General features: G+C 38.4%; 1 protein-coding gene across 1 annotated transcript; it reads right to left on the bottom strand.

Annotated features, from left to right (window-relative positions):
* Window positions 1–7976: 7976 nt before the first annotated feature.
* On the bottom strand, window positions 7977–11077 carry LOC117633595 (patellin-3-like). Its single transcript, XM_034367257.1, has 4 exons — window positions 9401–11077; window positions 9182–9306; window positions 8877–9018; window positions 7977–8775 (listed from the first exon to the last, which is right to left on the bottom strand). The coding sequence occupies exons 1-4, from the start codon at window positions 10736–10738 to the stop codon at window positions 8521–8523; spliced, it is 1860 nt and encodes a 619-aa protein (XP_034223148.1). The 5' UTR covers window positions 10739–11077; the 3' UTR covers window positions 7977–8520.
* Between the last annotated feature and the right edge of the window lie 781 nt (window positions 11078–11858).

Genomic DNA, 11858 nt, shown 5'->3' with positions numbered 1-11858 from the left:
GAGAGAGAGAGAGAGAGAGAGAGAGAGAGAGAGAGAGAGAGAAATCTGATTTTTATAAAATCCCATTTTGAAATAATTACGATTGTGCTACTGAGTTTCTTTTGACCATATCTCTCTCGTTACAACTCCGATTCGAGCCCACTACGTGTCTATGAACTCATTTCGTCGTGCTCTACGCAACGGTGTCTGTAGAATTGTCAAATTCCTTTCCGGTCAAAAAGTCAACTTTTCGTTAATAAATTATTCCAAGGGCAAAATTGTCTTTCCTCATAATAAATTACAAATTAAATATGAATTTTGGGTTTTGGTCATTACAACCTACCCCCCTTATAAAAATTACGTCCTTGAAATTTACGCACCTGCCACATGAAAAGGTAAAGGTACTGGCCCCGCATTTGGTCTTCAGGTTCCCATGTAGCCTCTTCCACAGTCTGACTCCTCCATAAGACATTCACAAGTTGAATCTCTCTCGTTCGTAACACTTGCATTTTCCAATCCAAAATCTGAACTGGTTGCTTTACATAAGTGAAATCAGCCTCCAATTCTACTGATTGCTCCTCTAACATATGGGAAGGGTCGGAAATATACTTTTGGAGCATGGAGATATGGAAAACATCATGCAATCGCGCTAGATTCGCAGGCAAAGCAAGCCTGTAAGCTACTGGGCCCACACGCTCTATAATCTCATAGAGTCCGATATAGCGAGGACTTAGTTTCCCCTGCATCCCAAATCTCATTACACCCTTCCAAGGTGATAATTTTAAGAATACCCAGTTACTAACCTCAAACTGGAAATCTTTCTTCTATTATCTGCATAACTTTTTTGTCGACCCTGGGCCACTTTGAGTTTTTCACTGATTAATCCAATATGTTTCTTTGTTCTCTGCTAATCTTTCAGACACTAACCTATGCTCACCCACTTCAGCCTCATACGAGGGTGTTCTACACTGTTTCCCATATAAGTCATCAATTGGAGACGTTTCGATACTCGTCTGACAACTGTCATTAGACGCAAACTCCATAAGCGGTAATTTCTCATCCCAATCACCTCGAAACTGTAGTGTACAAGCCCTCAACATATCTTCTAAAGTCTGAATCACTCTCTCAGACTGACCATCTGTCTGGGGGTGAAAGACAGTACTATACCGCAACTGGGTTCCAAAAGCTTCATTTAACTTCGCCTAAAAACGGGAGGTAAACCGTGGATCTCTATCTGAAATAATAGATACTGGCACCCCCATGAAGTCTCACTATCTCATCTACGAAGATCTTAGCCAACTTATTTAGCGTGTAGTTTGCTCTCACCGGTAAGAAGTGGGCGGATTTGGTGAGTCGATCCACGATTACCCAACCTCCATCATGCTTACTCTGTGTTCGGGGAAGTTTGAGCACAAAATCCATCGTAAGCCGCTCCCACTTCCATTAGGGAATCTGAAGTGGTTGCAATAACCCTGATGGTTTCTGTCGCTCAGCTGTCACTTGCTGACAAATTAAGCACCTTCTAACATACTCGGCTATTTCTTTCTTCATAAAAGGCCACTAGTAGTGCTTTCTCAAAGAATAGTACATTTTTGTGCTTCCAGGGTGCATCGTAAACACTGACTCATGGGCCTCCTCAAGAATTTCCCTTTTTAAAACTTCATCATTAGGGACATATAACCTGTTACCTACCCTTAACGCTTCATTATTTCTTACGGAACAATCAGTTCTGTCGTCATTTGCTACATCCACTCGCAGCGTGCACATCAAAGGATCCTGAGATTGAGCTGCGAGTATTCGTTCTACTAGCACTGGTCTTACATGGAGAATGGCTAACAATGCTCCTTGCTTATCCACACCCAGCTCAACTCTGAGCTTCCTCATTTCTACCATCAATGGCACATACCTCCCTCGGAGATAAGCTACCGATCTTGAGGATTTCCTGCTGAGTGCATCAGCTACAACATTGGCTCTTCTCGAGTGATGCTCAATGAGTCCTTAATCAACTCTAGCCATCTTCTTTGCCTCAAATTCAATTCCTTCTGGGTGAATAAATACTTTAAACTCTTGTGATCCGTAAAAATCTGACATGTTTCCTCATAAAGATAGTGCCGCCAAATCTTCAAGGCAGAAACCACTGCAGCTAATTTCAAATCATGAACAAGATAATTCAACTCATGCTTTTTTAGTTGCCTAGAAGCATAAGCAATCACCCGACCATGCTGCATTAGCACTCAACCAAGTCCTTGTTGAGATGCATCACTGTAGATAACAAAATTCTCACTATCATCTGGAAGTGTCAAAATCGGAGCGGTGGTTAACCTGGTTTTGAGTTCGTTAAAGCTCTTCTCACACTCATCTGACCATTCAAACTTAACTCTTTTTCTTGTCAAATGAGTAAGATGCGCCGCTATAGTAGAAAAACTTTCAACGAAGTGACGATAATACCCAGCTATAGTAGAAAAACCTTCGACGGCAGTGAAGATCGAACGACACCGGCAGCTTCTTCTCCATTTGCCCGCGAAACCACGGCGGCTGGAGGCGGGAGTCGGCTGGGGCTGGAAGAGGACGACGCCCCGGTCATTTTGGTACTGGCCCCGTCCACAGCCGTAGCCGGTGGCCGGAGTTTCGAAAAGGGGAAGAGAGGCCGACGCGGAGAGAGAGAGAGAGAGAGAGAGAGAAAGAGAGAGAGAGAGAGAGAGAGAGAGAGAGAGAGAGAGAGAAATCTGATTTTTATAAAATCTCATTTCAAAATAATTACGATTGTGCCACTGAGTTTCTTTTGACCATATCTCTCTCGTTACAACTCCGATTCGAGCCCACTACGTGTCTATGAACTCATTTCATCGTGCTCTACGCAACGGTGTCTGTAGAATTGTCAAATTCCTTTTCGGTCAAAAAGTCAACTTTTCATTAATAAATTATTTCAATGGCAAAATTGTCTGTCCTCATAATAAATTACTAATTAAATATGAATTTTGGGTTTGGGTCATTACATTTTAAGTCTCAATCAACCCCCTCGTGAAATTCGTTAATAATTTCATCAAAACCAATGGTGTGGCTCCTACATAGCCCTTCAAATTTTCTACCATGTTGGAGCTACATCAGTTTTGACAAAATTTCAATGGGACTTTACAGTAGACGATAAAGTGAGACTCCAAATATATATCAATTAAGGGGGTAAGGAGGAATAGTTTGACTTTCGCGAAGCAATATAAGCTTTGATCATATTTTCATTGGGCACTACAATATTCAAGGCTAAATATGATATATCACGCAAATCTAAATAATCACACGCAAAAGGTAACTGTCGAATGTTGATGCATTACGGGACTACTTACATAACCACCTTCACTCAGGAGNTGATTGTCCTTAGTTTCTTTTCATTCTAAATCTCCAAAGTTGAAATAGGATAAAGTCTTGATGAAGCACCTCTATTTTCTTCTTTTTTGCAATTGAATGGGTTGATTAATTATGCACTTTGAAATATGTTAAATAAGTATTATCGTTTTTGGCTGGAACCCAAGTTGACTACTAGACCCTCGTCCAAATCAATCATGCCCAACACCTAGAATTTAGACTCAAACACTACGTTAGTGAGGGAGAAGATTGAGTTTTACTTTTTCAATTAAGTTTTAAACCACACGCCTTGTGTTGGTTGCTGACAACTTTAAGCATGTTGGTTGTTTGTAGCAGCTGGCTTATTTTATAAAGACAGACATAGCGACTTTATACGAATCTTGCAGGCTTGCAGCCGCAATTTGTGCTTCACACTGCCAGGGCTAATAAGATCACGGGAGCATTTTTACTCGTTATTTTAATTCTAGGTATACGCTTTTTTATTATTATTTTTAATATTTGATATGTATTTATAAGTATAATTATAGTTTCATAAATACAAAGCAAAAAATTAACTATAGTTATATCAACCGACACATGTCAAGTGATGAGAATGATAGTGAAAATACACCTTAAGTTCAAGTGACGAGCAAAAATAATTCTTAAAATCAAAGGAATAATAATGTTTTGATTTCACCGTGAGTATAATAATGTTTTGATTTCACCTTGAGTTCCGTTTGTTTTGCCTTGTTGTTTCCCATAAAACTGTGTTACTGAATTTGAGTACTGATTACTCATGCGTTCAATTTCTCAATTCTAAACTATTTTTGATAACATGTTTACTTATTACGAGTGAGTATTAGAACATATGGCTATCAAAATCATGTAAGCTTCACTATAATATTCATAATCCAATACACTCAAACCATAAATTGGATCAATTAGGGGAATAGTTCTAATTCCTTAGTTTTCATATTTCTAGGTTCACGATTCGTGACTTCTCTTATATTCCTAGTAAATAAATATACCCTAATTTGAAAAATAAAAATAAAGAATATTCAAATTTAGGATGTAAAGCATTACTTTGACCAACAACAGCCCTAACTCACACGTGCCATTACTCATCATGCTTACAAAGAATTCTGTTTGCATTCATTATATTGTATGATATTTGTTTGGTGAGCTTTCGATTTTTAGGTACGTGGATTCGCATGGGTTGGTAACTTGGTGGGACAATTCTTTTTCCATTTGCTTTTTCATGTTGTGCACTGTTTTCGGGCAGCAATCATAATCAACCCATTGAAGCGACGTGGTGTTGGCTTTCTTGGTTTATAGTTTTGGCGTTCTTGTTGGGAACTTAATATCTAATTTCAGCTCTAACATTTTGTATTGTCCCACAGGACAACAATGTGTACTGCCGAGCACATGTTATTATGTTCGTTAGTTGACAATTGAAGTGGCAAGAACAACGTGGCGGTAAACTGTTGAGCGTTATTTTTATTTAACAGCTCACTCGTTTGATAATCATTTTAGTTCAGTTTGTATTTTTATTTTTTGTGAAATGACAATTTATTTCAATCAGAACCAAAACCATTGTAAAAGATCCTCAACCAAATCATCTGGAATGAGCTCATGCGCCCACAAAGTTGCTTCAGCTAAAGAAAAACTAAAACCCTTTTAAAATTGGAGACATTAATGAACGGTTATTTAGGTATAGTGTTGAATGTAGTCGGGTCCCAAAAGAGTTTCACAATTTTACAAGGCGTCCAGAGACAGTAATCGAACTTTAGTTCCCAATGGCACCCACAGCCCAACCCTCATGCTAATTGGACCAGTCCACTTTTTTGTCATATGAGCACAAGGTACCAAATCCCAAATCCCAAATCCAGGGAGATGTTACAATGAGGGGAATTTGGGTGGGATCGGGATTCATTTGGGTAAGTGGATTGAATATAGGGTTCAATCCAACCATCCAATTAGTAGAAAAGTGTAAGTCAATATTTTCTCTCTTGTTGAATCGTTGAAATTGGAATTGTGAAATGATAACTTTTTTGGCAAAAATTAAATTCGGGAATCTCGATCCTCAATTTCCACGATTTTTCCTGCCCGTTATTTATAGTGAAAACGAATTCCTGCTCAATTAGAATTTTGAAATTACAACTCTTTTGGGGGAAATTAAACTCGGGAATTTCATTCCCCAATTTCAACGATTTTTCCCCTTTCGTTATTTAATAAGTTCCATGTTTAAATTAAACAATGAAAATATCAATTTCTGACTTTTAGCTAAATTCCGAGTTATTTTCCTCCATCCAAACAACGGATAAAGGTATTTGGTTGTCTTTTTTTAGAGCTTTGAGTTGAAGGCCATGCATGTTCACCAATGCAAAAGGTATTTGACAGCAACATACCAGTTCCCCAATTCTTATCACTAATAGCCAACGGTTGATCTTAAAACCCCTGGAAGCATTTAATTTATGTATTTAATAGAAAAGGGGACTGATGATAAGGCGGCTTAGTGGAAAAATATCATACAAAGAAAAAATCAGCATGAAATGTAGCAATCAACACAAAGAATCTCCAACCACAACGCAATTATAAAACTATAAAATTACCATTTAAAAAGAAATAATATTAATAATTAGCAGATGCCTTGTAATATTAAAAGTGTGATCATAGTTTGACCCTGTTGCTTCATCTTGATGATAAAATTTAATTCAGTAATAATAAATAATTATTTATGTTTAATTAATTAAAGGTGGTGGGGAAAATGATTACGAACCAAACATGGGGCCCTAACCCTAGGAAGGAATCAAGATGAATAAAGCTACCTAAAGAAGACAACTAAGAAGGCTGCTTTTTCCAAAAGTGATTGATTGCCAAAATTACTGCCCAACTTTCTTTTTGTTTTTTTTAAAAATTTTATAGATTTTTAAAGTGATAAAAAAAAAATATTTACAACGGAAAGTTATCATGAATGTTAACAACATGTGCAACCCTTTGTTCCCTCCCAGGTATGATTAAAGAGCTCATGCAATGAAATGACTGTGCTGTGCTCTGGTCATGGATATACTTTTTTTTTCTTTTCCAGACCAAGAAAAAAAAAAAAAAAAACTTTTTTCCTTTTCTTTTTCTTTTTCTTTCTTTTTTTATTTGTTTTTTAACGGTCTGTAATTCCACTATGGAGTTGCAGAGGAAAGGAATGACGAAGAAAAATGGTCCAACTCCTCCTTCGATGCACCGAACACTATAAAATTCGAATTGTTTGGTACCAAGATGTTTGTTTTTTAACCTCGAAAACGCTGTCAGTTTATAAATGAAGAGGAAAATCCTGAAATTTTAGCTTGTACCTCGGCTGGCCCAAATCATGATGAATGTTACTAATGTGGCATTAACTTTTTCTACTTGGACAGACTTAAGTTTGAAAAAAAGGATGATTAGTAGTACCACCAACCAACGGGGTAATCGAACGGAAAAAAGTCTTGATTTAGATATTAGTGGTCTCAAGTTCGAATTCATATCATATTTTAGTAATGTATTAGTGTGTAATAAATCTCATCCTTCCATATAATTTAAACTGTCATTTATATTCAAAAAAATATTATTAGTGATTGATATTGTTATTGATCTCACTTAAATTGAGATTGAGATTGATATTGTATCGATATTACGTGCTTCAACCTCTGTTACTTGGACACAGTTACGTTAAAAATGGGATGGCTGCTTCCTTTGATATGTTGTGGATCGTGTCATCAATCAATGTTGGAGAAGAGACGACATTAATATTCTATCGATATTACATGCTCGATATTAGCTTAATTTGCACTAATTAAATAAAATCACAAAGATATTTTCCTCTTCTATAGATAATCAAATGTGAAAAATAAAATAATAGAACTGGAAAATATTCAAGAAAAGAAGGTTTTATCAATCACAATTTCAAAGCAACCAAAACGTGATCTGACATTGATATTGTGATCGGATTCAAAACATGATTTCAGGCACCTAAAACTTGATTAGAAAAGCAACTATATATCAATAAGAGAAAGTAGGACTAATTAGATTGATTGGAGGCAAACATGCCTAAAAGGAAAACACCTCCAACAAACTTCAATTTACTTTTAAAAACAGTAAATCAATAAAACAGGATTGAATCAGACTTTAAAACAATTTCCTAATATACATGCACGATAATGGCTTGACTTTCTCTTAAACCAAATGTTGTTTAAGTGTTACGCCACAAGTCTGAAAATTGGGATTGAAGGGAAATTTTAATCTTACATTAAAATGACACTTCTAAACCCATAATAAAGTCTAGAAAATATCAAACGTAAATTTCACACTAATAATATCATAATTTTATCGTCCGCCCATATTATAATACTTCCCGAGCAATGTAACGCCTCTATTGTTCACAACTCTAATGCAATACCCAAGGGCAGAAGAGCACTACATGACACGAAATATGAGAGGATTAGGCGGTGTGGAGCATGTGGAAAGGTTTGTTAACTTTTTCTTTACAATCGATTTTTAGGGTTTTAAATTACACTTTTTAAATCCTTAAATTATTTTACAGCCAGGATTAATCAAACTTTCACCGGCAAATAGGCTAAAAATGTCCTTTTAATAAGAAATAATAATAAAAAATGGAAAAGTGGAAATAAATTAATAAATAACATAGTATTATTAAAATAGGCATACAACAACAACAGATAAACTCAAGGCTTAAAAATAAAAAATGACAAACAGATAATAACAGGAAACAGAAGAGACCAAATTTACACAGATTTTACATGCAAAAGAGTATAAAGAAAGAGTTTCTGTCCCATGTCGACACACATTCCAATTCCCCCAACATATCATATGTACTGTCACCACACAAGCCATCATCTATCCATCCAGGACTCGACTTCAACTATTGTTTACAAACAATCCAAACAAAATTACCAAAACCCCCATACACTAAAACAAATATGAATAAAAAAAACCCCCAGAGACTTGTTTTTCTTCATTGCAAAACATAAAAAAATATCAACCAAAAGAAGAAAAAATAATTAACCCTGTATTTAAAAATTAAAGAAAAAGAAAACAAAGAACCCCCAGACTTGTTTATTCTGCAATGCTGCAATTGAATTGTCTTCTGTTTGATTGGAATTGCTGATCCAAGACAGGCATGAATAATTGAATTATTCAAGCTTTCTTTGTTCAATCAGAGCAAGGCTTGGTCTTGGACCTGTAGAGGAGCTTCTTTTTCTTAGAACTTTGGTTATCAATGGTGAGCACAACCTTGCCTGCCTCCCCAATCTTGTAGCTGTTTGAGATCACTGGCTCATCAGCTGGAGCAACCTTCCTGGTCTTCTGCAATATTATGGTGTAGCCGTCCTCCGCCGACGGCACAAATTCGGCTCCATAGCTCACATCCCATCCCACCACTCTCACTTCCCAAACCAGAAGACCATTCTGCAAGCAAATTCAACAAAACCCAATGAGAATTTAGAATTAAAAAAATACAATTAGAAAGCTCATATATTCTACCATTTAATTCCTTGAGCCCTGCATACCTCAGAGACTGGGATTTCAACTGTGTGCTTTGTGGCTGGCTTAACTGTGATCTCAGTGACAGGATCAGATGTGGTGAATTCTTGCTCACCCTCCCTGCTTAGCCCACCATACTGAACTGGTACATGCTCAGGAGCAATATATCTGTTTCACAAAATTCAGAAATTAAATTATGCACATACCCCTTTTATTTATTTATTTTTATTTTTAAAATTTTGATGAATGAACAAAGCTCTAAAGCAGCAGCGCAGTGGTGCAGAAAAAAGGACATGAAAATGGATAATTAAATAGAAATTACAATACTTACTTGAAAAGGGTCTCAGCAGACTTGGAAGGACCAGCAAACACAAACTTGCTCTTGGTCCTCTGGGTGAGGAAGGGGCTGATCATCCTGTTGAAAGCAAGATACCACCATGGGACATTGATGAACACCTTCAAAAACCAAAACCCAGATATCAAATTAAGCAATTAATAATAGAGAATATTATCGCTAATTAATCAGTCACTAACTGAGTAATTTAAGTACCTGTTTGGCTACAAACTCAGGGTAGTTATCCTGAAGCAATTGAAGGGCCTGGTTGGTGACCTGGTTGTGCTCCCACTTGAAGAAACCAGGGAAGTTCTTGAGATCATTGACCTGAACAATTGTAGAAATCCCGGTAGGGTTGAAATCAAACTTTCTGATGCTCTTCTCCAAGAACTGGATCCTCCACTTGATGAACTTTGACCTCTTCTCTTCATCTGTGAAGGTGTTCTGGTAGAGCTCCTTGTTCTGAAACTGCCCAAAAACATTGTAGCAGACAGAGTGGCCTTCCTTGTCAACTCCATGGGTGAAAACCACCTTTTCCCAATGGCTTCCAAGATCCTCCTCCAGAAGGGCGTCGATGCCAAACTCCTTCCTCCACCGCACGCTGTTCTTGATCATGGCGAACGCGTCCTTCACCTTGAAGTCCCTGGCTCTCAGGAACTTTAGCAGAACGACGTCGCTCCGCTCGTCACTGAGAAGCGGAATTCCCCAGATATGCACCTCCTCCGGTGGAGGAGGAGGTGCGGTGGGGGCTTCCGTCTTCGGCTCCTCCGGGGCCGGAGCAGCAGCAGCAACAGAAGCCTCCGCTGCCACCTCGGATTCTGGTTTAGGCTCGGCTGCAGCCTCCTCTGCTGCAGAAGCAGAGGCAACTTCCACTATGGTCTCTTTGATGGCCTCTACGGTCTTTGCGCCGTCATCGTCAACAGTCTCCACAACCTCCTCTGTCACAACCACAGCCACAGTCTCTGTTGGCTTCTCTTCTTCTTCCACTTTGGGCTTGTCTTCTTCTTCTTTGGGCTTGTCTTCTTCTTTGGCTTCCTCTTTGGGCTTCTCTTCTTCTTTGGCTTCCTCTTTGGGCTTCTCTTCTTCTTTGACTTCTTCTGCTGCTTTTGGTTCTTCAGCAGCAGCAACTTCAGCTTTGGGTTCTTCTTCGGCCTTCTTCTCCTCAGCCGGTGCAGGCTTCTCTTCCTCCTTTGCCGGCGGCGGAGTGGGCGGAGCAGTGAACTCGTGCTTGTTGAGGGCCTCCTGGATGAGTTGCTTGAGCTCCTCAAGAGCCTTCTTCTGCGGCTCGGGAAGCTCACCAACAACATAGCTCTCCTCCTTGAAAGAAACCGACTGAGCGATGATCTTCTGATCCTCCTCAGCAGCCTTGGGGGCCTTCTCCTCAGCCACGGGCTTCTCGGCTACCGCCTCAGCCTCGGCCTCCGGAGGACCTTCTTTCTCGGGTACAGCCTTCTCGGCAGGCGGCGCATCAGCCACCACCACAACTTCCTCACTGTAAGTTGCTGGTGCTTCTGCAACAGCAGCAGCCTCGGGCTTCTGGTGCTCCTCAGCCATAAGAATTAATTATGTTTATCAAATCTTCAGAGAGAGAGAGAGAGAGAGAGAGATAGGGGTTGGGGGTCTTAAAAATGGCGAGGAAGAAGTGGAAGTTGAGGTTTGAGTGGTGAGGGATTGAGGGGGAGAGGGGGGGTTTGAAGAAAATGGAGAAGGTGATGGTTGTTGATGTTGGTGGTGTTGTCTATGGGAAGAACCAGTCTGTCAGACCGGTTTGCCAGCTAGTACACCACTTTGTTTTCGGGTCGGGGCCCACCCCACTTCTTCTTCTTCTTCTTCTAAAAATTCTAAAACTTCCCCTCCTCCTATGAGAATCTCCTTTATTATTTCGTGTACTTTGCTCCAATATGTCACAAATCTCCCAAATATCACTATCGCCCTGCCCTCATCTTAATTTCACTTACCCTATTTCAAATTTGTTTTTTCATCTTAAAAAATATTTTACTTGAAGATATCCAAAATGTCCAATGTAGCCATCATGAGGTCATAAGTTTGTACTTATCTAATAAAAGAAAATTTGAGAAATGGGAGTGGATTTTATGTTCTATCCCTTTAAGAAACTAATAGGCCGTCACTCACTCGACCATTGAGAATTGGTCATCAAACATTATTCTGCAACCCATTTTTCAAAACGAAAGGAGCACTAAACATTATCTTTCCCTCTAGGGCGCATAGCTCGAGCGGTAGAGAGTATTATACCTTTAGATTTACGATAAGAGTTTAATTTCTGCATTGACCTCCATTTTGTTTAATGAAAACATGTAATTTTTTTATTTTTTACTTTTAAAGATTTTTGCTTTTTAGTTAAACGACAAGGATAACCCACTTACAATTTTTTCTTAGACTAACTATTTAGCCAAATATCGCATTATGACATAAATAGATGACATGCTCACAATAAGAAAATGTGTAATTAAAGTTGATTTGTTTTAAATTAAAATATTATTGTATTGTGTTAGAAATGATCATGTAAGAGGTTGCTTTTTCTTGTTCTTCTCCTTTTATCAATGCACATGCAATGCAAGGATGAAGCCCTCTAATCCTCAATTTGTGGAGAAAGTTGGTAGAGTGATGACTTATTGATGCTAGTGCCCTTAGAAAAATAAATCTAATATTTTTC

This window comes from Prunus dulcis, chromosome 1 (assembly GCF_902201215.1).
Source record: "Prunus dulcis chromosome 1, ALMONDv2, whole genome shotgun sequence".
NCBI lineage: Eukaryota > Viridiplantae > Streptophyta > Magnoliopsida > Rosales > Rosaceae > Prunus > Prunus dulcis.
Note: the sequence above shows the minus strand (reverse complement) of the source record. Positions and strands in the feature narration are given on the sequence as shown.

Bases quoted from the DNA above. Each gene is read 5' to 3' on its own strand.
- LOC117633595 (XM_034367257.1), bottom strand. From the start codon at position 10,738: ATGGCTGAGGAGCACCAGAAGCCCGAGGCTGCTGCTGTTGCAGAAGCA. The intron at 9,019-9,181 runs GTAAGTATTGTA...TTTGTGAAACAG, and splicing joins TCTGCTGAGACCCTTTTCAA to ATATATTGCTCCTGAGCATG. The intron at 8,776-8,876 runs GTATGCAGGGCT...ATTTGCTTGCAG, and splicing joins TTGAAATCCCAGTCTCTGAG to AATGGTCTTCTGGTTTGGGA.